A 27,576-nucleotide genomic window follows, 5' to 3' on the forward strand; every position below is an offset into this window, starting at 1 on the left:
ACCTTTGCCAGATCTGGGGCTTCTTTCCCTCCCACTTTCTACGCTTGTGTCAGGTCCACGTGGCCTGAGTATATTCCTCACAGACATCCCAGCTGTGTGCACCTCTGCCTGAGCCCTAAAATGATGCAGGAGCTTGTCCAATCCCATTCCTGCTTGGACACAACCATGGTTCTAATCCCAGCCCATTCCCTCTCCTATTCCTGCCATATCTGCCTGCTCCCATGTTGCTTTTCTTGGTCCAGCCTGGCCTGTCTGGGGCACAGGCTGTGTGGGGTCTCCTGTCCTGCTGCTGGCCAATGCCCAGTTGAGCCTGCTGGCACAGCTCTTGTGCACAGAGATGTGCTGGGAAATGGACCTCGAGGGTCACCTGTGACCAAGGGGTGTGGGCAGGGTCAGAAGCAGTGGGTGAAGGTGGGACCCCACCAAGCAAAGCAGGGAAGCTCAGGGGAGGGGGCTGACACACACAAGGTGTCAAAGCCTGCTCACAGGACCTGAGATACCCCACAGCCAGGCCCATGCCAGCAGTGCTCCGAGCCCTGCTCTCTCTCCATGGCCTGGCAGGAGCAGTCAGGCAGGGTCTGCTCCCACAGCTGAGAGAAGGGATTGTTCCCCAGCACTACAGTGCAGTCAGGCTGTGCACCAGGCAGAGGATCTGCTCCTCCCTTCAGAGGTGGTTGGATGGGTCCAGGCTTCCAGGCAGCACCTCAGGGCTCCCACCCTGCTCCCACAGGATGAACATCCCTCAGGATGCTGCCTTGTGAAATGGGAAGAGAAGAAACACGAGAGGTCTGGCTCAATGGGACTGCTTATCTCCCTGGAGCAGAGCCCTCCCTCCTCTTCAGGAATTATTTCCTTGAAAGACACAAACCAGCACAAAACTGCCTCTTGCTCAGCTCCATCTGCCACACGGGGGCTGGGTGCTGGGAGGCCATGGTTGCTCACTGCATTTGCTAGACAGACATGGCTTTAGGAGGATTTTTCACTATGTGCAGCCTAAAGAGATGAGTTGGGTTTACCTGTAGCAGGAGTTGCTCAGGAAGGTCCTGAGAAGAAAAAAATAAGAGTGTTTTTATGGAGAAGAGCTTCCTCAAAAACCACAGTAAATGCCAGCATCTAAAAATCTGGCACTGTGTCACTTCACTGCTGAGCATCTGTCCTCGAGGCCAGCCCCACAGAGAGAAAGTCATCAGGGGCCAAAGCATCCTTTAAAACACAAGCCTTGGCTAACCACAAACACGCAACCCTCCTGACTTCTAAGCCACACATCAGCCTCCTCCAAAAGATGAGAAGGTCCAGACACAGTCCCATGATGTAGGACAGCTGGGAGGAGGGCACAGGTTGCAGGAAGGAGGGAAGGAGCCCCTCCTCCCCAAGCGGAGCTGGGTAGAGGCATATACTGAGTCTCAATTTTTCAGCAAAGACATCGCAATCCTCTTTGTGTGGCTCATGTCCTTCCACAGCAGATGCCCAGTGTGGAGAGAAGCCCACGGCACACACACTGTCCTTGATGCTGCACAAACCCAGCCTGCAGTGATGGTCCTGGCCCCACACACCTGATATTCAACTGCCCAGTAGAGCTGTTAACAATTCAACTACTCCCAGCCAGCAGGGAGGTCACAGATGTGCAAATGGGGAAAAACCTGCTCGAGGCATCTCAGCATCTGGGACAATGCAAAGAAGACTTGGGTTGGGACAATTATGGTTGAAGTATGTCTATAACCAATGCAGGAAGTAGTGTTTGAGCCCTTATCAGGGTAAATAGTAGCACATAGGTAACTGCTAAGTTCACATTGCTTTTTTCCACCCTTCCCTTTCCCCACAGATCTGTGCTGGAGTAGAAATCATGGTAGTGAACAAGCATCAAGGCCAACACATAAAGACAGAGAAATGTTCCAGTCCTATTTGTGGGGCAGGGTGAGACAGGCAAGCACCAGCTGTGCCCTCCATGTGACTTGTAGTAGGGAATTAGGGAAATGAATAGGGAAGCTCATCCCAAAAGCTGGGACTTTTTATTGTTTCAGGAGACCAGCAAAGGCCTCATTTCTGTCTCAACTGGCTCTTGAATTTACCAACTCACAGAAACCATCAGGGAGATTTTGTGCAATAACTACAGCCAGTCAAGGCTCAAGCCTTCAGCTTTAAACGTCACCCCCAGATCCACCTGCCTCAGGAAGAAGTAACCCAAGTGAAGCATAGCTCATTAGTCCAGTGTGGGCAGGGTAGAAAGCAGTGCATCGAGGAGGATTTCACTTTGGCCTGTCTCTAAATTTTTTAAATAGCAAACACAGTTAAGCACTGAAATCATTGCCTAGGGGGTCTGTGAGGTCTGTCTCCTCGAATGCTTTCAGAAACAGGACAGAGGCAAACATCTGTCTAAGTTAGCATGAGTCCAGGATCAACCACATGATCCTGTGTTGTGGTAGGGTATGGACCAGTTAACCTCTTGTTATGCATCAGCCTCTCCTGTCCCAATTTCCAGACGTGTTTGTTCAGCTCCTTTCTGTCACAAGCTGACCCCTCCCTGTGTGTTCACAGGATGTGTGGCACACTGCTGAGCCTGGTGCTGATCAAGTTGGTCTGACTTGTGAAATCATATTTTCCTTGAAATTAGGATGAGTTTAGAGACATACATAAATGTATAGAATAGCAGAGAATATTTATTAGGGTTGAAATTAACATTGATTGATTTTTCCTGATTAGGTAATTATGAGAACTAAAGGGGTAATCACCTTTTCGACGAGGAAATGAAACAATCATCCAAGCTAGACAAGTCCTGAGTTTCTAATTTGAGCAGGGGGAAAAAAAAAGCTACAGGTGAAGAGGAAAGAGCAGCATCTACACCCTGTTGCCTTTTACTCCTGAAACAGACATGGACTGGGACTTTACCAACTATGGTCATCTCAGTTTTATACATCCATATGTCTTGGGAGATGGACCGAGGAGAGATGCAAGGGTTAGTTAGCCTGGGGAAAGCAATTCAAAGTGCAGATTTTGACTTAGTTCACGCCCAGAGGAGGAAGAAGCCTTTCCCACCCCTCTTCACCTTGCCAGAAGTATGAACAGATCTGTCAAGTCACTGACAGCTGAACATGGGGCTCAAAGGAGCAAATCCTGCCGCACTCCCCTCCCTAGACATGTCACTTGCACACCTGCAGCCCCTCAGGGCCTCTGTCCCCCAGGCTGACCTCCAGACTGGCTCACTGGATGTTTGCGATACCTCCAGGGCTCACATCTTGGTGCTCTGGGATTTCTTCCCCAGTCAGCAACATGGGAAAAGGCCACCAGGTGCAGACCTCACACCCCGTGCCCAGCATTGCCACCCCTTTTTGCCTTGTGTATGGCTTGGACACCCATACAAGTGCCAGGATTCCTTGCCCCTGTTCCCACCTGTGTCATAATGGAAGCCAGGATGAAGGGGCACTCTGGAAAGCCAGCTACCATCAGTCCCTTAAAAACAAAACAAACAAAGGCCTTTTCTCAGCTGCAGTGGCATGAACAGAGCTTAGTCCCCCTGGCTGCTCCAGGATGTGGCTGAGATATATCAGGGAAGAGCAGCTGTCAGCATGGATGTGCCTAAAATTAGCTCAAAGGGAAGGTTTCCTCCATTTATTTATTTATTTGCTCCTTAAAAGGTCCCTTCTTATTAGATGCAAATTCAGCACAAAAGCTTCAAGCCAGTACAAAGGCACTGCTAATATTTTTCAATTACACTGAGAGGAAGGTCACAGCACTTTGCATTTGAATTTGTACTTGGGATAGAAGCTGTAGCAAAGGGATACTCTTTGGAGATTTGGCTGAAGGAATCTATTTGGAAGACCTGCACCATGTGCAGCAGGTTCAGCTGGTGAGCTGGTGTGCTGGGGACCAGTGTGTCACTTATTTGATGTTTTAGGTGCCCCAGGAAGAAATCATGGAGAATGGGTCTCTAACTTTAATTTATCTCCTTTCAGATATACACATGCTCCCTTCCAAGAGGTTTTTTATTATACATTATGGCATCTGCTTTCATCTGTTTGCCAGCTTTTGCTTACCATCCATCTTTCCCACCCTCTGATAATTCCAGGACTCCCTCACCAATTTCACTCCCTCAGGCTTCAGGGAAAGAAAGGGAGTGGAAAAATCTTAAAGATACTATATTCCAGCAAGTTTTTTGTCAAATAAAATTACCTCAGTAAGGCCTTTTGTGAGCAAAAGACTGGAGAAATAATTCCTTCCTTCTTAGAAAAGAATCCACATATGGCATAGATCCATAGGAAAGCAGGCTTGATCATTTCTGCTGTTCAGGGGACCATCTGTTAATTAAAGAGCTCACAAAACTTCATCTCATCACCTCTGTTTGGCTCATGATCCAGGGACTGAAATGGAATACCTATATAGATATTCAGAATAACTGAAAAATAATAAAAAAGAACTCTAGGAAAAAACAACCCCAAATTTCCTTTAATGTACCTAGTCCATTCCACACATCCCAGAAAAATACCTTCATATTTCTTTGGGCAAACTTCTGGGATGGGCTTTGCAGGACACAAGTGTACCTTCAAACTCTTCCTGACACCTTCTCTGCAGTGACCCACAGCCATCCAGGAGCGGAGTCCTGAGGCTGCTGCCTTTGCGCAGACTTGCTGCTCTCCCAGCTGCCTTCTCTTGCTGCCTCTCATTTCCTACTCTGGTTACCATATTTTTTGAGGTGAGGAATTGCCATTACCACTGCAGGAAGGCACTGGGCAAGCCTGGGGCAGGGGGCTGCTCCTGCGGCATGGAGAGGCGATGAGTGAAGTGAGCACTGAGTGGCAGCAGTGCCTGGATCACCCCTGCACGCAGTCATACTATAATGCAACGTCTGGTATAGCCTGGTCAAGATTTGTCACAATCTTTGCCTCCTGACTCTAAAAGTATTTGGACCGAAGTTTTGGATTTGTTCAAGAGGGGGGGGTCATGCACTACAACTCTGTCCTACCAGAGCATAAATAAAAGGTGGGCTGGAGCACTGGCTCTGAGCAAGCCATTCCACCTACAGCCTATCTCCATATTCAAGGTCCAGGAGCAGAGTTTCCAGACTGCAGCTTCAAGTTTTTCTGATCCACCAAGTCAATTGGATGCACATGCAAGCTGGATCCTGAGATTTTATGGCTTTTTAATGAGAAGGTGAAAACTATTTACACTCTGCATAAGATCTTCCCTAGAGACAGCAATCTTGTTCAGGGTTAAAGGCCTGCTAGCGCTACCTGTTTGCTGTATCTTTATCCTCTTCTCCAAGAAAGTACATCAGAGAGTAGAAAGTCAAGCATCTCAGAGTACATCTGGCTTAAAAAACCAATCCCCGTGCCCCATATCGCTCATCCGTCTGCTCTGATGGCATCAGTGTTGCTCTGAACAGCACCGCAAGTAGTGCTGATTGCAGAGCAGCAGCAGGAAGATGGGAATCATTAAAGCAACTCAGCCAAAGCCCTGTAATTAATTAGTTAGAAAAGCATCTTGGCGTTATTAGAGAGGCCTCAGCAGAGGAAGCGACACCTCTGTTCTAACAGACTCACCTTCCGCCAGAGCTGCTGCTGTGATGTTTGACATTGTGCTGGTGTAAACAGAAATTAGAAGTCAGTGTGACAGGGAGAGGAGCCACTAGCAGGCTGTGCCCTTGGCCAGGGCTGTGCTGTGTGCCGGGAGGTTTTCGTGCTTTGCTCGCAGGCAGAAATCAGATCCCAGAAAAAGCTCAGGTAGGGATGATTGCTGCCCAACCAGGGAGACCCTGATTTCTGCTGTGATTAAAAGCAAGCCCACTTTGCCCAGGGTACTGGACATGAAGCTGTTTATCCAGGTGTTTGTGATTATAAACAGCTAAATGTACATAAAAATGTCACCCAAGGCTCTAGGAACTGGTGTCTCCTGGGATCTAGACACATGCAGGATGCTGCTGTCCTTGGCAAACATGCACACACTGGCTGCATGGAGAACTGGGCCATGCTCAGAACTGCATATTCATGGCATGCAAATGTTAAGCTACTGCAAACTCCCACAGCTGTCATCAGCACACAGTACCATGGCCATGAGTCCCAGAGATGGAGTAACATCCTATGGGGAGCAGCAGGATGCTGCAAGATCTATGTGTTGCTGAAAATAAGAGCATCAAAAGGAAGATGGAAACACAAGACTAAAATAGTCAGGATTGGTTTAAGGACTCTCAACTTCCTCTGGGGCAGCAGACCAGGCAGTGTGGCTGGTCCATGGGGTGAGGAGGAGGCAGCAGGAGGCCTGGCTCTCCCACTGACCTGCTGTCATACCTTTGGCAACTCTTTACCAAAGGCTAATTTTGCCCTTTCCCCACTTGGTACTGTCAGCTTCTAGAAATTCGTAAGTCTTGATTTGGGCCTTCAAACACCATGATTTTGGCTTTAAAATGAAGAGCTAGAAGCATATATGTATGAATTACATGCCTTTTTGAGTGGCCTTGTGGTTTCTGACTCTTTACAGATCATATTTCCAAATGAGCAGGTCAGATTTTTTTTATTATTATTATTATTTTAAATGAAAGCCAAGAATTTCACGTAAACACAGGGCTCTGGCAGCTTGAGTTGGCAGCGCTGCCTGCTCTTCATGTGTCCTGCCTGCTTAGGCAGGGAGCATCTAAGGCATGGGCTGTCAGTGGCCATGTCTGCAGAGCATCAAGCAAAACCTCCCCCAGTCTCATCTGGCTTCCTGAACTTCCCCAGGGCAACTGAGGAAAACCAGCCATTCCTCAGATGTTTCCAGTGAGGGCAGTAGTTGGGACAGCTCCTGAGTTTGGCCTGCATTAGTGCACAGGTAAGCAACAGCATGGGAGTGACCAAGGAATAGGCTTCTGAGGAAGATTTTTGGTGCATCCTATTTTGGACCTGCTATAGCAGCCTTGCCAAGGTGCTTTAAGTGCTCTTCTAAGCAGCAGAAAGACTAAGCTCTGAGAACTTGTCTGTGCATGCCATTTGCTGTTCTCTTTGCTGAGCTTCAGATGAGGTCCTGGGCATACTCCGGGCAGAGGTTTGAGAGGATGATTGTGTGTAATTCAACTGCCTTGCTCGTCCCATGAGCAAGAACCTCCAATTCTCCATGTTTTACCTTGCAGATGTGTGGATGTACCATGGGAAGCTCCCTGTCTGTGCAGCTGTCACCAGCTCTGCGATAACAAGAATCATGCCTTTGGTTCTCAGTTCTGAAGCTCATGTCTTCACATTCTGAAGTGAAGATGTTCTCTGAATAAATGAACAAACTCATGTCTTCAAATGAACAACAGATTCTTCCTCAGGTCAGCTTTGCAGAGAAAGCAAATATTTCAGGAGAGTACAGTTTCTGCTCATAGCTCTCTGGAGCCAGCCTGCTAAATCCTCTGCGGTGGCTGTAAATCTGGTGGTGGTTCAGCTGAAGGACCTCACAGATGCTATTTCAGGCTGATATAATGTACCATAAATGGGATTGAAAGCACCCATCTATAGCAGACAGAGCCTTTCTGGTTCATTCAAACACTGAGGAAACCGACCATTGTATATATGCACAGTTGGGATTCATCCAAAAGTGAGTGATAGCCAAAAGAATTTACACGTTCCCTGGCTGGGGAACATGTTGATTTCAGAAGGCAGCAAAGGTAACACAAGGATACAGGGAGACTCCCTTGCCTGGCATTTAGTATTTGAATCTCCTCCTTTGACTCACCATGAAAGGGAAGAATCCCAGAAGGACAGAAGAGTCCCCACCATAAATGATATTCCTCATTTAGAGATAACAAGGTATTTGTTCTCCATGGGATGGTAAGAACACAGAACTTGCTCTTGGAGTCTTTGGTTGAATTTTAGAGGGTGTCTATCTATCTAAAGTGATACATCAATAAACATAATAGCACAATCAGCTTGTGGAATGTATTCCTGTAAAGCCCTGCAGTGAACCAAGGGAGTCCAGAAAGGTTTCAGGGTACGACTCTTCAACTCTCAGTACAGGAGCAGCCTCCAGCCCCCTGTGAATCAGAGAGGTCAAAAACAATCACTTAACCCCAAAGGAACACGATGGCGGGGGAGCCTGCCTTCAATGTGTGAGAATATATGTAATTAATGGGGTCAGGGAAGGGTCCCCCGGGGCAGACAGCCACACCAGGGGTACACAGGGTGCCCTGGGAAGCTGTGCTCCTGGCGCTGGTCCCACATGGGCCATAGAACCAGAGGGATGCGTGGTCTGATCCCGCCTGGCAGTTTCTGTTCGAAATGGGGCCAATTTGCTGGGAAGCTTCCCACTCCCAAGGAGGAAAGAGGTGGGCTGCGAGTTTAACAAACATTTTGGTATTTGGAAGTCATTCCCAGCTCTCATTTAACACACAGACTGCATTTCCCGTTGCTAACTGGCAGCAAAGAGCTCATCAACATTTAAATAAGAGGCTTGTTAATGCCAGCGTGAGGCAGGTTTGCATGCCAAGGCTGGCTAAGGTTTCGTGCCAAGGATTTTCTAAGAGAGAATTTCTCTAGGAAACTCCTTTAAAAAGAAGAATTCACTACTGGTTAAAGAGAGCGAGGGCTTAATTTGAAGAGATGCTGAGCTGGTTAAGTCAAATGGATGGTGCAAGAGCTGAAAGCCTGTGAAAATCAGACTCCAGCTTTTAAATCAATTAACTGAAGAATGGCATGTGGAGTTTTGCAACTGATTATGCTTTCTGCAATGCAATAACTGAAGGCAAAAAAAGGCTACACATAACTTCTTCCTTCAGTGTCGCTGACTTGCCCGTCGATGGTAAATATGCTCAGGTGAGGCTTTAAATGCACCTGTTACCTGAGTGTGCGAATATTAGGCTCTACAAACGGTCAAATGTGCCTTAGTGGAGGGAGGATGTGCAATATTTGGCTCTGTTTCTAGATCGCAAATGAGTCCTGTAAATTAAAAAGCATTTTTACTCTGGGACTTTGTTTCAAGCCCTCCATATGGAGATGTAGTCCTCATCTCAGAGCCACTGGACAGGAAGGGTGGCAGTTTTGGCAAAGCTAAAGGGTCCTGTGCTCTCTGTCCCTATAGCATGGTTTATTGCCTTTCCTTGTTCCATCACAGAACAGGAGTAATGTCCGTGGTGTCGGAATATGCACATGGTAATTGGCTTTTGCTGTAATTAAATGCCTCGGTGCCAGTGTTTAATCAGCCGCCAAAGCCGTTTATTGCCTCATATACGGCTGCACCATGAGCATTACCCCTTAATTAGTTGCTGAAATAGTGATGATTTAGCAGCGTCTTTGTATTTATACTTTAAGACTGCAGATTCAGTCCAACACCAACAATATGGCAAGATAAAAAAGCAGACCATTCTGCTATGCAACGATTTGGTCTTATTTATTTCTCCTTACCTCATGGAAAACAGTGTCATGTGTAACTCCTGGTGACACTGCACTGGAGGTAGCTAGCACTTGGAAAGCAGTTGCTACGTCTCTGCTCTGCTCCAGGAATGACCTTCTGTATTTTAAGTGGATTCATAAAACACTGTCCCCAAAAAAATCTTAGCAGCAGCAGAAGTGTTGGCTTTACCCCCTTTGACTCACCATTTCCAGGACTGCCTCGTTGGGCAGACCAGAGGCAGAGAGCTCCCAGTCTTCCTCACATGAGCTCCCTGGGGAAAGGAACTCCTTGGTGTCACTGGAATAGTGGCACTTCGTTTTGCAGGACCCTGGCAGGTTGTGACACGTGACAGTGACAGCAGCAGCAATTCTCCTGACAGCCCCACCCAAACTCCTCTTCCCCCTTTTTTCCGCTTGTTGTTGCAGCTGTGGTGGTGCTGTGTGCTGTTGTGGTGCAGCCACCTGCCATTTTTGGGGGAATGGAGCAGTGAAAGGGCCCACTCACTTCTCCATTCATCTTCTCCAGTTTCAGTTGTCTGAAAGGAAGAGGTCTGGTATAGTCTTTCAGTGTCCCTTGACAGTTAATGGCATGAGAGAGACCTCTCTAGAAAGCAGCTCACCCTGCCATGAAGAACCTGTTAAAGCTGTGTTGGAAAAACTGCCCTTTAGAGGCATCCATCTCTCAGAGAGGGATCCCTGCTGCTCTCTTGCATTGGACTTTTCCCTTCCAAACTATTATTCCAAACCAATACTGGTGTTCTGGGAAGGGTTTGGAATAATAATATTAAGAGCAGCACTGGGGACAGATTTATCAGCCTTCTGGGTTTCGTATCTGCTTTGAAAACCCCTGAGAAAGCTCAGGAAGCCCTAAAATCTTCCTGAAATTGACTAGAAAGCAAAATAAAACTCCCTTTTTGACAAAGAAGTCATATAGTAGGTTAGCCTAGATAAACATCACGATAAACATCCCAGAGCCATCTTTCTTTAAAGCCAGGTGGTTACATGTCCAGTAGCCACAGCTGGAGACAGCCATTGAACCAGGAGAACACAGGGGTATGACTGCTTCTTTATCTGGCCAGGGATGTCACCAACAGAGCCAAACAGTCACCTCTGCCTCCATCCCTCCCTCAGCCCCAGGACGGCCTCCACTGGCACCTGGATTTTAGATACACTTCACTCCCAAAGCTTTCATTATCTTCAAAGGATTCTTGTAGCCTTTGATTGCAAGAAAAGCAGTGCCAAACTATGGAATTAATAGCTCCCCCACCCTTGGCCCTCGCCTCTGGTCTCTGGCCTGCTAATGCATTTTGATTTGTGCGTGGACAACGTATCCCTGGAACTTTTCCATCATAACAAGTTTAGGAAAAAGTACCTTGTGCTAAAAAGGAAGTAATAATATCGAGTTTGGAAAACTATACAGCAGTTTGAATAGACTTGAAAGCCCACACCATCACACTCCCTTTACTGCCAAGACAAAGCCTGTCAAACTCCCGTGTCCTGTAGGAACAAGCTGCAGTTTGTCCTTTCCTGAGGGAGAACACAGGCCCTTCCTAAATCCTCTGGGGAAGGGGAGGAGCAGCTGGGAGCAAGGCCGCTGCCTGCGCCTCATTCCACGGCTAACAAAGCATCCCCTGACAATACATAACCTACTAAAGAAGTCCTTCATTTTCCCTGGTGGTGGGAAAGTAAGGATGGGATTTAATTTACAGCCAAGAATATTCGGTCTGGACAGTAGGAGAGACTGTCCAAGGGTGAGGACTGCCAGGGGAGGTTGTGGGATCTCCATATGCAGATGTCTTCAAGGTCACACTAGATAGTTTTCTTGGGAATGACATGGAGGGAATGGGTTTAGCTCTATTGTGTGGCTTGGGATCTTTCTACAACTGTCAAAAATTCTTCTAAGATAACCACTTTTGCTCATAGGGAGAACAGTATTCATCTTGTTTAACCCTTAAAGGCACAGAACAAACCTGTCTCAGATGCTTACCTAAAGAAAAGATGACACAGCTTCTCCACTGACAGAAGGTCCACCTTAGACAATGAAGCTGCCTTCCAGGCTGCTAAAGTTCATGGAAATGAATCCTACCTTGAAGACAATCTGTGCAGCACTGCGCAGGAGATTTCTGAGAGAAAAGGACTTTTATAAAAAGGTCCAAGGATAGAAAGGGTAGAAAAACAGAGGGTGTAAGCAGGGTGCAGATATTTAGCATGTATTTGTGGAAAAGCTCAGCGGGATACACTGGACTCCCCACCACAGGAAGCATTTCTGTCAGGGAGAGCACTCAGTTCGCACCAGGTTCTCTGGCTGGAGAGGTGGATGTTGGGCTGTATGCCAACCAGTGACATTTTTTAAGCAGATGGGAACAATCCTGATTATTTACCACAATGATAGTCTAGAAACCAGTTTCTAGAAGAGATAGGCTTTGCTAACCACACTTCTTTCTACTCTCCCCATAACAGTTTGAATAATGTTCCTCCATTCAGCTGCAGAGCACAGTGTCTGGCTCTGCTGTCACCCCATCACAACCCAAATTTGAGAACATTTGTGGACACCTTCCCATACAGTCCAACTCTGCAGATTACTGCGTGAGTTAGGAATGGAGTGCTCTCCACTTCAAAGGCACACATTTTTAGGAACAGTGCAAAATTCATCAAGAGATGGTCAGTATGACAGAGGGGAGCTTCTCTTGTGACACTTTTGCATCCTTACTTCACCCAACATTGAAAGAGACTCTTGAAATAGGTATGCTCAGGAGCCACACAATGAAATTTTGAACCTAAAAGAGAAAAAGATGAAGGATATGAAGCATAATTGCAGGTGGAGGCTGGGAGAAAGTAAATACCATTCAACTTGAAAAAATAATTTCACACGCTAGCAAACAAAAATGAAATTTATAAGAAGTTTATTGGATTGGTAAAATGTAATAAAAAAGCATTTGTGATACTTCTTTTGCAAAGAAAAAAGGCATCTGGCGATTTTGCATATTTATTTTTCCCTTACAAAACATTTGAAAAGCATAACTGATAAAAAGGATAACAACTGAAAGAGCAGAGCAAAGAGGAAAATACATCTCAATATAATTGGATAATGCATAATAAAAATACAGAAAACACATGCTTAAAACAGCTTTCATTCTCTTACTGTAAAAAGTTATTTTATGTGTTGAATAAAAAATATATGCCAGTTGCTCTGAAAATTGCAGTTTCGAAGAGGTAACTAGCTGAGAACAAAATATATATCTATATATATTTATAAATATAGAAAATGTGTATATGCTGCATCTGTCCTCAGAACAAATTGGAATAAATGATTTTCAATTCTTGCACACAAGCTACCAGAGAAAAAACTTCATTTATTGCCTAGCAGATCGATCCTGTAAGGTGCTGATTGCATTCCTGAGTGCCCTCAAAGCCCTGTGGAAGTAGTCAGTGAGGGAGACAAGTGGCCTGATGGGTTCAGTGACAAGGGAGGCTACTCAGCAGCTCACAGGAGGTGCATTCAGCAACTCACAGGAATCAGGAAAATTCCAATGGCAGCAGGATTAGGTTCCCCACAGACTTGGGTAGTGCTTTTCCTCAGCAAGGAGTGAAACTCTGGTACCCCCAAGCTCTGACAGACAGGAGACCAGTCCTAAAAGCTCAAGTAATGATACTTCATTAGGATCTGAGGGCATAGAGTGTGCACCAGAAGCATTCCTCACATAGGAAGTGCTTCCTTGTGCCCCCCCTTCCCCAGATCCCTAGGCTAGTGATTCACATTTAAAAGGAAGATGCTTCCCATACCACTGAGATCCTCTGTCTGCTGACACCGGACAAGGAGGAGAGTGGCCAGTCACGCTCCCTCCCAACTGCAAGAAAGGCAACAACGCAAAACCTTCTCCATCTCACGGGCTAAACCGACAACGACCACGAAGCTGAAACATCACCTCAAACCATGGTTCCTGCACATCCAGTACAGATCATCCCCGGTGGACCATTGAGCAGACAGGTCTGCAGCTGGCAGGGATAGGCCAAAGCATAGCAGCTATGTAGGACAAATACATTCCTGGGGGCACTTCCTCCTTGCACTCTGAAAGAGCTAAATCATTCTCCCAGCTTTAGGGGGTTCTCCATGGGGTATGTGGCCAAGAGGAATCCTTCTGGAACGACCTATGTGTGGTTCACACCTCCGTTTACCCACAGGTAAAGCCAGCGTGAGAGATTGAGCTCTGGAACATGACAAACCTCTTCTGTTTGTTCTATTCTGGAAAGTGATGTTAATAAAACTGCAAAATAAGTACTCAGAGTCTCTCATTTGACTAACTAGAGGGAAGGAACTGGAGGCTGCTCTCCAGTCTCTCTAACTGTCCAGAACACAAGCTGTGGCATGGGAAAGTATAGGACCATTAAGGAAGTTGATGTCTCACCAAGGCAGATCCTTTCTAGCAAGACTATGAGAAAGTCCAGGCATTACTTGGCTCGGCCCATACCTCTACCAATACTCAGTTCTCACTCTCCAAAGAGACAGCAGAGGAGGTCACAGTGGTGCAGTTCAGAGCATCAACACAAAGTCTTTCCCTTTACTGCATTTCCAATATACCTTGCATTTCCTGTCTGATCACAGCAGGGAGAAGTTTGCTAAAACGTTATTTTGAGGATTGAAAACCTTTTCAATAAAAAAATCAGCCTTTTCAATACAGTAGCACCAATCAAACTTTGGTTCACCTTCACATTTTCTCTTCTAGCATTATAAAAAGAGTGATGGAGATTTTATAAGAGACAATATTAAGGGAATAAATTATTCAGATATTAATGACTCTGGAGTTCTGATCAGGAGGAGATGTTTGAGGAGATATACCAAGTACCTCTGCTACAGAACAGTTGCCCACCAGTCAACAGGGTGTGTAAAGCAAGACAAGCTGTACTGATGGGATAAGCCATTGCTTTGCTTATCCCCGTGGAGAACAGATGCTCAGCATTAGCCTCTTGCTTCTCTTCTCCGTCACCCTCCTAGTTCCCATCCCTGCCCAGCACTAGGACTGTTTCTCTGCTGCCATAAAGGAGCACAGCAGGTCTCTGAAAAGGCACACAGTGAAGAAAGTGGAATACACTTTTTGTAAAGGCAGCTCTGTCAATAGCCTACTTGTCACCTTGCTGGTTGTTCTGCTGAGATGCTTGTCAGGAGCTCAGCTACTTAGGCACATGAGAAATGCTACTTTTTAGGTGGATAAAGCAAAGAACTAGATCAGACTTGGGGGACAAGGCACAAAATGTCCATTTGCCAAACTGAAATGTGTTTCCAGCCCACACAGAGCTGTCAGTAAAGGACTGGCAGATGCAAAAAAGCGCCCCAGCTCGGATTTTCAATGGGTACCATCTCAACACAGTTGAAACACAAGCTACAACCTCCGGCTGTGCATTTCAGTGCAAACTGCTCTTATCTCATGCAGCCCTGAATGAAACATTAGCACAAAGGCAGCCTAATTGGAACAGGATCTTCTCCTCCCTCCCTGCAAATCTTCATCATTGCACACAATCCCATAGCTAATGGCAGAGAGAAAACAGCTGATTCTGGCAAAATACTCCCACTAGAAAGGCAGGATCAAGCCCTGGGCTGGACGCAGACTCACCATGGGGAGCAGGACTGGCTGTGGAGGGGATGAGGTTGACCTTGCTCCCTTAGCAGGCCTTTCTCACGTCCATGCTGCAGCAGTGTGCAAAGCTGGAGCTGGAGCAAATGTTTGCAGAAGAGATACTGGGCTCTGGCTTAGCTTAGGGAACAGAGGGTGTAATTTTTCTCCTTTTACAACACCAAGGAAGATTATAAAACCAACAAGAAACTACACTGAATGGCCATCTCCATTTCATTTTGCAATGTAAGCATTCCCCCCAGTGAAGGCATTCCTCCCATGTAGAATTCCTAGTTTGAAAACCTCTCTATAGCAGACTGAAAAATATTCTGATTGCATTTGCTAGTTCCAAATTTTAGGTAAGCTCTACTAGACAGAGCTCCTAACTGTCTTCATTCAGTGCCCAACCCAAAGTGGCTCCATATCCTATGGGAACCGGGGCAAGACTACAACTCAACAAATGAAAAGTAAAAATAATGACACCATGAAAAAGCACATGGTCCTGATTATAAAAAATGCTGAATAAGCAAAGCTACTATGGAACAAAATCAGCGGGAGACATAGGAACAGCCATTAAAATAAAAAACTGGAGCAATTCTGCCCTTTATTTTCTTGTCACGCTTATTATTTTCACCTCTCTCTTCTCACAGATGAAGTGGGGCAGGCCAGTTCTTTTTCCCTTTCAACCTGGCTTTGCTCTCTGTGCTGTCACGCTGCTGGCACAGCCCTGCAGAGACAGGACTTCCAGCACTTCAGGGGAATGCTGAACTGGGGCTGTTTTTTAAACATCAAACTATTCCTGTTCATTGTACACTTTGCTTCCAAAAATAAAACAAGCATCCGAGTCTTTAAACAAGTAGTTAGACCCTTTAAAGTCTCCTAAGAATGTTTTAAACCTGGGGTAGAAGGGATGGGAACAGGAATACATTTTCCTACTAATTGGAAATAATGAAACCGATGTTTGTGGATATGAAATGCTGGGTAATAACAAATCAGAGGTCTATTGCTGAGCCCGTTCTGCCAGCCAGCCTTTGTGAGAAAAAGACAGCAAGAAAGGATTTTTTCTTTGCATTGATGAACTTAAAATGAAAGCAGGGGCAATACATGGGAAGGAAAAGGGCAGACAGGTACAGGGCATGGAAATTATTTGCCTGGAGCAACCACAGAAGTAGGCAGAAAAATGACAAAAATAATGTCTCCTTATTTCCTTAGCCCTCATTCCTAAAACTAGTTTGGGAATGAACTGGGGGAAGGGGAGGAAGGAGCAGCAATTTGAACATAGCAGATGCTCCAGTTAAACCATATCTTCCCAAAGAGGAACCGAGGGTGGGGGCAGGGGAGATGGCTATTATTAATGTCCTTCCGTATATAGCAAAGCAGACATCCTGCATAATGGCAACACAATACATCAATAATAGCCCAAGAATAGCTTCCTACCGGTTTTTTCCCCCTGACAGTTGGAAACATAAAGAGAAAAATCAAGCTGCTGAGATAAATAGCTGAGTCTCCACCCCCACCTCAAATTGCCTTGGCATATTTTAAGAGATAAATGGTTCTATGAGAAATTTAAATAGCTTTCTCTTTTCTTTTTTGGCAGCTGCAGGAACTGGGTCAGGTGTAGAAATTATTAATTTAGAAGCCTGAAAAACCCATGTTTGAAACTAAGTTGTTTTTTTTTGTTTTTTTTTTTTTTTTTTCCTTTAAAGCATCAACTTTCTTAGAAGCAGAGTTACAAAGAAATAAAAAATAATTGAGTGGTATTTTTTAAACAGAAGTCAGGTTAAAATAATGAAATAGCAGTGCAAGCTGTAGAAAAGGGACAATTTGTGTAACAGTTTAATGGACATTAAAAGTATCCATAGTAGATTGCTAATGTTTTTTTTTTTCCAGAGTAGAGTATTTGCCTACTGGTTTTCATTCCTCTTGATCAAACATAGTACTGGGAGTCTGCCTTGAGAAAAAAGACTGGGAGGCACCATTCTGTAGCTTTACCCAAAGTTTAGTGCATGTTTTCAGAGACAAGAGACTACTGCCAAAGTGACCAGCACCAAACACTCCAACCAGGAGCCCATTATTCCCTTGCAGGTCTCAGAACTGACACCCCAGGGAGCTCATCTGCTTGAGGCTGTGCTCATGGTGCTCAGAGCTGGTGAACCTGGGAGTGAACCACATGTAAATCACTGCCTTACCCCTCCCACTCCAGTTACTCTTGCTTTCCACATTGATATCACAATTTGTAACACAGCTTCTCTGCAGGATGCCAAAAGCCCTCTCCCTCCTCATGCCATGTGGGGAAGGATCTCTTTGCAAACATAAAACCTTGAATCCTACAGAGAAAAAGGGTCAAATCCTGTAGGAACAGCTCCAAGCAAAGAAATGCTGATGAACTATCTCACAGGAGAGTACACTAGTTAAGACCTGTAAAAGGTTCAAATTTCCAGTCCTATAAAGAACTCTGAGGTCTTGAAAGATACCCAGTTGGCAGGCAGCCCACTTCCTCTGCTGCATGACTGGTAAAATCCTCCTGTTCCTGGTGCTCTGTTCTGTGTCCCAAATCAGGTGGATACCTGAGAGGGAGCAGGACTCCCTCGTTTATACTCGCTGCACCTCGCAGGGCTCATGGCTCGTGCTCTCCTCCCCTTAGTGACCAATCAAAAATTTAAAAAGGTGACAAAGAGCCAGATGTAAGTAGAACTGCAATGCCTAGAAAGTCAGAGCACAGATAGGATCAGAAAACAGACTGTAATTACAGGCCCTGCTACTTATTACATAGGCCAGTTGGGCTACATGAGCCTTTGGTGGAAACTTCCTGTGCAATTAATAAAGGAGAAACAGAATACTTTTGCAATCACTTTTCCAGCTTTCACTGTGGGGGTCCAATCCTGCCATCCTGGATTAGCTCTAATCATAGACAATCTTTCTCTGCATAAAATGAAGGCATCTGTTCTGTAAGACTAATAAAAAAAAAGAAAAAAGGACAAAACTCTCATTGCAAACCTACACCATGCAATCAAGAAGGAAAGGAAACTGATCCTGATCCCCCCCAGATCGTAATGTGACAATGTTTTCAAGGCATCCGGCAAAAAGGAAGAAGAAAGAAGAATGCTATGAAATATTTAAAATCCTACTTCTGTCAAGAATACATGAGAGAAGAAAGGTGAGTTTGAAAGGGCTGCATTATTTGTAAGGTAAAACCTGAAAGCACCATCTTTTGCATAGAGGCACGAGGTGCCCTTGGCCTGAGCCAGAGCGGTCCTGAGAACAAATACCAGGCACTGATTCAACAGGGACTGGTGTGACAAAGTCAAGGCTGGGTGTGAGAGGGACCCAAAGTGCTGTCCTGCAACACCCTGGGATGTACCATGGGACATGGAGGGTAAGGACATGTGTTGGGAATACAGCAAAATAGCTGCGCCTCTGCAGCCAGCAAGTGATCCTCCTCATGCTCTTGAATCAGATTTTCAAGAGCATGAGAAATGGAGCATCCCCAGGGGAGGATTTCTCCTAAAGGCACTTTTTTTACTGCTGAGATTCTCACCAAAGAGACTTCCAAGGAAGGGGTGACTGAGAGGCATTAAATGGCACTTTGCTTTCCTCCTGCAGCCAGGATATTGCCCTTTCCAATCTCAAAACCCCACTGGTATAGAGCACCTTTGCAGAAAGATCTCAACTGGGCCTGACCACTGGACGGATCCCAACCCTATCATGAGAAGCAGGCACAGAAAAGGGCTGGATGTGCCCAGCTGTCACAAGGAGGGAGCCCCCAAGCAGATATTCAGGAGTTCCAATGCTCACCTGAGCCTTTTTCTTGGTCACATCCACCTGTCTGCTGTACAGTCCCTGTAGAAACTTTAAGAGACTTCAGGACTGGTACTGGGCATACAAATGGGACCAAAATGATCCTGAAATGCTGAAACAAAAGACACTTTGGAACAAAACTGGCACAGCCACAGTCCCCACAATGCTTGTGTAAGATAGGAAGAAAGAATCCCTAGAACGTATTTATCAAAAGCCATTTTATGCAGATTTTTCCTTCTGAATATTTAAAACATGGTGAATATTAAACTTCAGAGATTCTTAATATGTTCCAAAGCCCTACGGACCTTTGAAATGCTAGCTCATCAATATGCAACATCTAATCTTGTCAGGAAAAAAAAAGAAGGGGAAAAAGAAAAGCTATTCATCCTCTGCACACAGAGGTTACAGTGAGAATCCCAAAGAAAATAAAAAAAACAACCAACTTCCAGCATCTTATGCAATAGGTTAAATTTACTCTGGTTGGGAAAGTTTCACTTTCTGCAAGAGAGAAAGTGCCTGTACGTGCATAGCTACTGGAAGCTTCTTCTGAAGTGTGAGGCTGAAACTGTGTAGCTGGATTACAGTAAGTAGTTTATTAAAAAAAAAGGCTTGTGGCTTTTCATCCTGTTCCAGGCCAATGCAGTCTCAGGATCCCCTCTCCAAGGGCCAGCAGACAGTGCGCCACCTAAAAATCCATTCTAGTCCAAAATGCTGTGGTTGAAATGGTTTTGCTTGTTTATAAAGTTTAGTGTTTCGTATCGCTTGCATCTGACCTTCAGCAGAAAGAAAAGCTCAGTTAAATTGTGCAAATATGTACCAAATGGGAGCAAGGGAAGGCAGCCAAAAATGCTGCATGAGCTTTTGCAGGGTTGCAGCCTTTTAGGAGCACCAGTTAGATGAACTGGATGAGAGGCCAAATTGATTTAGGCTCCAGGCAGGAGCTTAAAACACCATGACATCCAAATTCACAAAGAAAATGTTCTCTTACTGCAACCCCAAATTTCCTGCACATGAAAACACTGTTTTCTTTCATCTTTAGGAGATGTTCATTCTGTAATCCGACATTTAAAAATGAACAAACAAACAGGAGTCAGCTGACAAAGGATTCTTGCTGGTGAATGGAAGTAGGTCACTCTGGGTATTTAGCCTTTACAGTCTGGCTTAATATTAGTGTTGTACACAGAGCAGTAACAAAACTGCACTGCAGACAGGGAAAGACTCTAATTTTGTCTTTTCTGTGAAAATTAGCATTAACGTTCTGCATTAATGTGCAATGCCTCCCCAGCACTCGATATCTGGTTAATTAAAAGAAAAACCACAACCACAAAGCAAACCACACACTAAATTAAACAACAACAAAAAACCCTTACTGGTCAGCCTGCATTTAAAGACATCTCAGTATGAGTAATTGGGGAGAGAGGAATTTTCCTGAAGGAACATAAAAGAAAATGAAAGCTCTACATCCAAGACCAAATAAAATCTTCTGTCTCTCACGAATGCAAATTCTGGCTGCCCTTTTACACAAACATATTAAAGGAATATAACCGGTGGGGAGAAAAAAAAAAAAAGAGGAAAAGCTAATAAAATCATTTTTGAGGAAAAAAAATATTTAAAAAACAAACTATCCTTCAAACATATTTCTTCATGGTAAATCCCTGCAATCATGTGGTTCTAAATTACATGGTTAAATATGACTGAAAAAGTAAGGCACAATTTCATAATCATTTTAAAAGCAATAATTATAACAATTTTCTTTGATATCCATATGGCAGGCCACTGATACTAAGGACGCACAAAACTACTTGATTAAAGATCTGAACAAGTTTTTCCAACTACTAACCAAGACTCACAATACCTCGGTGAAGTAAGTAAGAAACCATCTTTACTGCAAAGATGAGTGCACATTGAGGACATGGAAAAAGTGGGTAAGAGAAAGGCTTGTGGACAAGGGGAGGCAGAGGCAGGAAAGCAGGGACACCCCAAGGGTGATGTTCCTGGGGAGGGACTCTAACCCCTGGAAATGTAAAGGTAATGCCACCACTGAGGCTTCTGTTTCCTTCCTCATTTTCTAAGATATCTAGGTAGGATAAGAATACTGGACGAATAGCAAAATTTTAAAAAAGAAAAAAATGAGTTTTAACTGGATGCTCTTGCTACCCGTGATAAACCCTGTGCTTCCACACGTTACATGAAGCCAGAGACCAGGGATATGTAGTCAGGAACAAACCCCAGTGGAGTATAAGCAGCAACAGTCAATATTGCAGTCTGGATTTCTACCAGTTATAGCCGCACGAACACCTGATGTGTGTGTATATCAGACTGCTCTGCAAGGGTGGAACTTAGTTTTTCTCAGGCCACAGCAGAAAATCTCCAGGCTGAAATGAGAGCTCTTCCTCAATGTCCACCAGGAAACCTACTGAGGTTATGTTTTTTCTCTGAGATTTTTAGATACTGGATGAACATTATAATTTCACAGGTGTAAAGTCTGTTCTCTCTCAGGCTCCAAATGCCAGTTGGGTAACCAACTGCTGCAAATTCAAAGTTGAAATGCTGAGGAAGGCAGGTAATATTTCTAGAAATGTTTAAGGAAAAATGCCATTCCCAAGCCCAGAAAGGAGCTGAAGTTCAATCAGTATCTCCTGATTTTCATGACAGTTGTCATAATGTGCTTATATTCTTCAGTAATTTCAGGGGGAAAAGCCAAACAGAAAAAGACCCCAAGATAAAAACACGAAAATTGCAGTTGCCACAGAAAAAGACACTGGCAGTCCCTATAGCCAGCCACTCCATGGCTTTAAGATGGATAAGAAGAACAACAGAAGTAACACTGTTACAAGAGTCACATTACTTGGATTGCTCCAACAAAAGAAACAGTGACTTCAAAATTAGCAACACTAGTTAAAAATAGGGGGAAAAAAATCTTGTGAGAAGTTTCAAAGCTTTTTTTATTTCTCCAGGTCCACTATTGAACCATTTCCCAAGAACGTTTGCTTGGTTTGAAGTAGAATTTTTATCCAAATAAGTTTTCAGAATTGTAACAGAAACTTTAATTTACCAGCAGAAAAAACTCAACAACTACAAAAAACTCCAGAAGATGACATGGTCTTGGAGAAATAAAAATATTTGTTAACAATTCTGAAACTTATTTAGATAAAAATTCAGTATCATTTAAATCATATCAGCAAAAACAACCCCCCAAAAATGTTGTGGGTAACATTGCAGAAAGAGAGAATTTCTCATTTAAAAAAAACCAGCCCTTCTGGTATCACCTAATTTAGTATAAAAATTGCAACCAGCTCTAACTGGAAATAGTGTTCTCACAGCTCTCTTGGTCTGTATTTTCCTAACCTCTAGGTTATGGAGCAGTTCTGCCCTCCTTCCACAACAAACCCTCAGTTACCATTGCTGGTGTTTTTGCACTGGGGGATGGTTCAGCACCCCCCCTCCAACAGCCCCAGCTCGCAGTACTGAACGTGTGCGAGGTGTTGTCCACCCAGGCTGCTGAACAACCAGCAAATCAACCCTGTGACCCAGCTGTAGGAGCCAGACACCAACAGACACCAGTCAGCAACTCAAACCCTTTCTGAGCCACTCAGCACAAGCACCAGGTGTCTAACACTTATCCTTGACACAAGATTTCTCTCAAGAACCTTCTCTTGGGTCCTGTTATCCCTTGCCTTCCAGACTTTCTCAAAATCAAAAGGAACCAGCATTTATCAAACCTAAGCCAGGCTTGAGCTAACCACAGCCAGGCAGCAGCCATAACAGGTCCGAAGAGATTTCAGACAGACTTGTCACATATTCTTTATAACAACCACCATTTCTTTAAAGACACTTTTTTCTCATTCTTCTCAGGCACATTTTACTGATAGGGAGAAAGTCAACTTAAGGCCTGTGTTTTGTGAAACCCTCGTTCCTCCTATCAGGATGAACACTATTATGTAGAGTGACAAACACTTTGGTACTCCCACACCTCTATGATTAGGTCATTACACAAGTGTGTTTGCAGCTGTGATAAAAATCTAAGAATTATAATATTAACACTGCTCCTAAAACCAAAATTAAAGGTGTGTTATCTGATAGGCTAAAGAATTGGTGTGGCTTTCTGTTTTCAAAAGCAATGTTCAATGAAAAAAATAAGTGACAATAAAACATCACATTCACAAAATATTAGTGTTAGCCTTGGGGATATGCTTAAGGACTGGGCTGTAACCAAGGCAACCCAATCTCCTGGAGAAAGTTTAAGTAGACAGTTTTAAAGCCATTGCTCAAAGATACAGTAAATCTGGCTGTAGGGCTACTTGTGACATATGGAAGGTGCCAGAGCCACCCAACACAAAGCACTCATCTTGTAACAACTCAGCCTCCTGTCATCCAAATGTTACATTTGATCAGCTGTGGTGCTCTCCTGCAGTTGGCATAAGGGTGACACAGGAGCCATTTCCTGTGTTCTGGGTAATTTGATAGAAATTTGACTGTGCCCACATCCTACCCAGATCAAACCTGTATGATTAGGGGATAAAGAACCAGTCTGGTATTAATGGCTTATGTCGCACCATGCAATGGCTTTAAGTCTGTGCTTAAACAAACCCCAGGAACTTACATGTTTTGCTAAATTAGAACCTGATCCTGGGCCCTGTCTGGCCACACAAATCATGGGATCAGGCCCTACTTGCCAACAAATGCTAGGCAAAGATAAAGCGGCATAAGCAGAAACTGCAGACTTGAACAGAAATGTTTGTGTGATCTTCCAATTCTTTCTGAAAGGAACAGTTTGGACATTACCACAGTCACAGATGATGTGAGTTTCTGTCATGGCTAAGATACAACTTTAAAAAAGTAAGGTCTCTTTGGCAAAAAGGCTCCTTCTTTGGAACAGATAAACATGACATATTATAAATATGTGATAAATATTGCGATGAAGCCATATCCCAGTGGTTCCTAATTGCAGTGCAATTGAGATAAATACCACCAGCATTTCCTAATTAAATCCTGAAGCATCAGTGGGGCGATTTCCATATACATGTGGGTGATGAGAGCCTCTGTAATGTATATACAATATCTTTCAAGTATATTTATAGCAATTTTGGAAAACAAAACCACACAGAATAAAGAAGAGGGTTTTGGACACTCACTCCTTCCAACAGGCAGATGGCTTTGGTGTCTACAGGTGAAAAAAACTCCCATCATAGTACCTTTGCACAGATGTGTCAGGTCTAGAAACCAGCCACAGCACCTCAAACATCAACACTGTTGAATCTTTGTCAATCATATTTCATCCATGAAGTATTTAATGCTTGAAAAGTTTGGCTCTCACCTCCCTGCATGCCAGCCCAACTCACCACAGCACTCTCATAACAGAGAGGATTCAGAGCTGGATCTCCTGGCTGTCCGCATGCATTGAAATGGGCTGGAATCCCAAGCCTACATACCAGCAAACTTTTCTGGAAAGAAAATAGAGCTCCAGAAATCAGTAGTTTGGGCTAATCTGTGACTAGTTTAATCCCCATAATGTCTGTGGGAAACGGCAAAGAAGCTGTCTCATGCAGAGGGCAGAAGACAAGGAGCCAGATGACTTGCTCCAGTCCAGCTAAGGCAGGGCTGTAAAAATCCCAAAGGCTCTGAATTTGTGCCCCCCTTAGTCTAGGCCACATTCTGCTGGAAGGCACAGCAGCTTGTTCCCATCAATTACCCCAGTGTTATTCAGGAGAGTCTCATCAGCCACTTGATTTAACACTCACAAGAGTAAGGAAGACCAGAGCTAAGTTTTCTGCCTGATGAATGGCTGATTCTGCATCCAAATGCGTCCCATTATCACCAGTATCCCAGCACTGACCTCCCCTGTTTTTGTAGGGTTAGTTCAAACTAGATTAGCTCAGTATTTGCAAGGTTTTTTTGGACTGGTGGTGGTGCAGACTGCATGTCAAGAAGCGAGCTCAGAAGGACCTTATATGCCACGGTTCAGGGAGCAGGAGCCCAGGTGGAACCTAGTGGGAGCCAGGGTGCCAGAAAATCTGTTTACGTCTGAGGCAGTAACATTCTTGCAGGCCAGGGTAGAAATCCAGTATAAAAAGTCAAACTGCTTCAGCACAGCCCCTGTGGTGGTAAAGGAAGTCTTCTGCTCAATGATGCCACCCTTTACAAAGAAGGATTCATTTCAAGCTGTGAATTTTGGGAAACTTCCCTGACACTGGTGAAGTTTGCCAACATATAAACCATGTAAGGAACGGAGGTTTCAGACTGGTATTTCTGCATTTGAATTTACCACAGACAGCTGAAGCAACTGAATATCACAGTGCTCTTCCAGAAAGGTTAGTGCTAAACTGAAAAGAAATGCCCCATTTGCAGGAGCTGCAGTATCACATCACAATTTTTCCTTTGTTTCCTATCAGTTCAGCTCATCTAACTGTTCTTTTCAGCATTAGTGGGTATAATTATTCTCTCTAACAGAAGCCTGATACAAAGAGGAAAGCACCACATTCTTATTGTTTTTCAGTGGGATGCATGAAAAAAAAATCTTATAACTTACTCTTGAAAAGTGCCAGTTTGTCACTTATATGGTCAATCAGCCTGCAACTGTTTCAGTTCTGCTTCTTAATTTAAGTGCAAAGAAAGGTATTTTCCTTGATTACATCTGCAAATAAGATATTAATGTCAATTCAGTGATATGAAAATTACTCCCTCACTATGTAATTTGCACCTTAGTTATTATGGGTTTCATGAACAAGACTATTATAGCTGCTCAGAATGCCATGGATTTCTTATTTTTTGATTTGTTTTTAATTAACCATACAAAAAAAACCCCAAAAAACCCCCCCAAACTCATGATCATGTGAAGAAAAAAAAAAGATTATCTGTGCCCAGGTTTTATTTACCTTGGCCTATATATTAATTCTGGACTGAAGATGAAAATGCTGTTGCTGGCCCAGCACTCTACTGCCATGAATTTCACCAGAGGCAAGTTATAAGTGGCTGGGATGAAAATGGAAGAGGAAAAAAATTGCCTGCTTTCTGGAATGGCATAGTGAAGGGCTTAATACCTCCTTTAGCGTTCTTAGGATGAAAACTGAACATGTATTTAACAGGATCTTTTTTGCTGTTGGTAAAACAAGATCTGAGTTTTTTTATTGAGAAATACAGATCACGTGTTAACATCAGAGAAATGTGTATCATCCCAAAGCCTGATTCAATCTCTGTTACTGCTGAAGGAAAATCCTCCCACTGCAATAACAGGAGATGGAACAAGACTTTATTCCTTCAATGTCTACCCAGAGATCAACATTGCCAGTGCTCCCACTAGAGTGGGCTGTATGAGAGAGTGGCATAAGATTTTTTTGAGCATCGCTTTGCACTGCAGTTCTGTGTAGTCATTTTTTTTCTTTTTTTAACCACTGGGATTTCAGAAATGTGTTTCCAGCCCCACATCCCTTAAAGATCTTTTCAATGGACATGACTGGCTTATGCCTCTGGTAAATCAAAAAGCATGTTGTGTGTGTAGTGTGTCTGTAGTGTACAGTGTGTGCAAGCTCACACCTTTCTGTGATTGTGAGTACATTGTGAATTGGAAGCATCACTACTGAATAAATTTATGCAATAGCTAAGTAGAGTTTCATGAGTAAAAGAAAAACCCTATTGAACTGGAAGGGAGTGGAGACAAGAAAGGGCCTAAGAAATAACCAATCTGTGTCCCAAGGATACAAGATCACACCTACACTCAGGTGCAATACAGTTGCAGTTGCACTGTTTGTGTTAATGCTGCGTCTCCTCTCAAACCTTCTAGAACAGTGGAGCTACTTCTGCTGGTGACACAGATCCTATTAAAGTCACCAGCAGACACTGAAGTCCCATGACTTCAATGAGAGCTGGTCAGGTTCTCAAAATAACTTGGGAGAAATAACTACCTCAGCCATCTTTCACCCTCTACCTTCATGTGCTTCTTAAGAAACAGGAATCAAACACAGAAGCACAGTAAGGACCATGTTCAGACCTCCTTCTACAGGCAGATAACTTAGGTGCTGTGACCCTTAACTGCATCAGCTGCAGATACAGCAGCTGCTCTGACTCACTCACTGCCCTCCTGAACAGTTGTGTCTAAATTAGGTGCCTGTCATAGGCAGTCTGAACATGGCCTCTCAAACTGCCCTCTTGTTCCAAGGCCTTCCAGTTTTACTTTTTTTTCTTCTTTTTTTTTTTTCTTCTTTTTTCTTTTCTTTTTTTTTCAATAACAAATTCAGACCCTAGGCTGGAAAGAAATCATGCAAAGCTTGTGCAATATCCCCCAGTGGGCATCCTGGGGTGGGTCACAGTTGATTTTCAGAGATCAGTGCTGGCCTTGGCAGTCAGAGCCTGGATCCGAGCAGAGTTGCAGGTCTTGCAAAGGATGTGCCCGTCCAGAGGGTAACAGCCCTGATTGTCCCCTTCAGACAGGAGGCCACCACAGTCCTAGGAAATAAGTGAACAGGAAGAGCAAAGTAAATAAGAAAGAGCAAGACTAAGCAAAGAATCTATTAGTCAAAGAAACTGTCTCCTCACTCTCCACCTTGTAACAGGATCCAGCCTGAGTCAGCTCAAAGGATGAAGCTGAGGTATGTGATGTCTTTTACGATTAAGCCATTTTCTGATAAGAGACAATGCTGCAGAGAAGATAGGTTCTCAAGCTCTCTGCTGAATTTAATCCAATTGAAAATAAAAGGAGATTATTCCTTTCACATTTCTGAGGAAGCAAAGGTCTTTAGCATTGGAGAAACATCAAACTGAAGCACATATTTATTAATTCAAAAAAAGGATAAAAAAAGAAGCATCACTGGGAAAAAGTTTAGTACCAGTATCTGACTACC

At 44.1% G+C, this 27,576-nt stretch overlaps 1 protein-coding gene across 8 annotated transcripts in view; it reads right to left on the reverse strand.

Moving 5' to 3' along the window:
* Positions 1–12,218: 12,218 nt before the first annotated feature.
* The window catches only part of LPP (LIM domain containing preferred translocation partner in lipoma), a 335,034-nt gene continuing 319,676 nt past the window's right edge, over positions 12,219–27,576 (reverse strand). For all 8 annotated transcript variants that reach the window (XM_066193362.1, XM_066193366.1, XM_066193367.1 and 5 more), the window contains one exon: positions 12,219–27,181. In XM_066193362.1, coding sequence (XP_066049459.1) covers positions 27,053–27,181 — 129 coding nt within the window. In that variant the 3' untranslated portion in view covers positions 12,219–27,052. The remainder of the gene's footprint in view (positions 27,182–27,576) is intronic.

This window comes from Chamaea fasciata, unplaced genomic scaffold (assembly GCF_029207755.1).
Source record: "Chamaea fasciata isolate MVZ Bird 193981 ecotype frontalis unplaced genomic scaffold, bChaFas1.0.hap1 SCAF_11, whole genome shotgun sequence".
Lineage (NCBI taxonomy): Eukaryota > Metazoa > Chordata > Aves > Passeriformes > Sylviidae > Chamaea > Chamaea fasciata.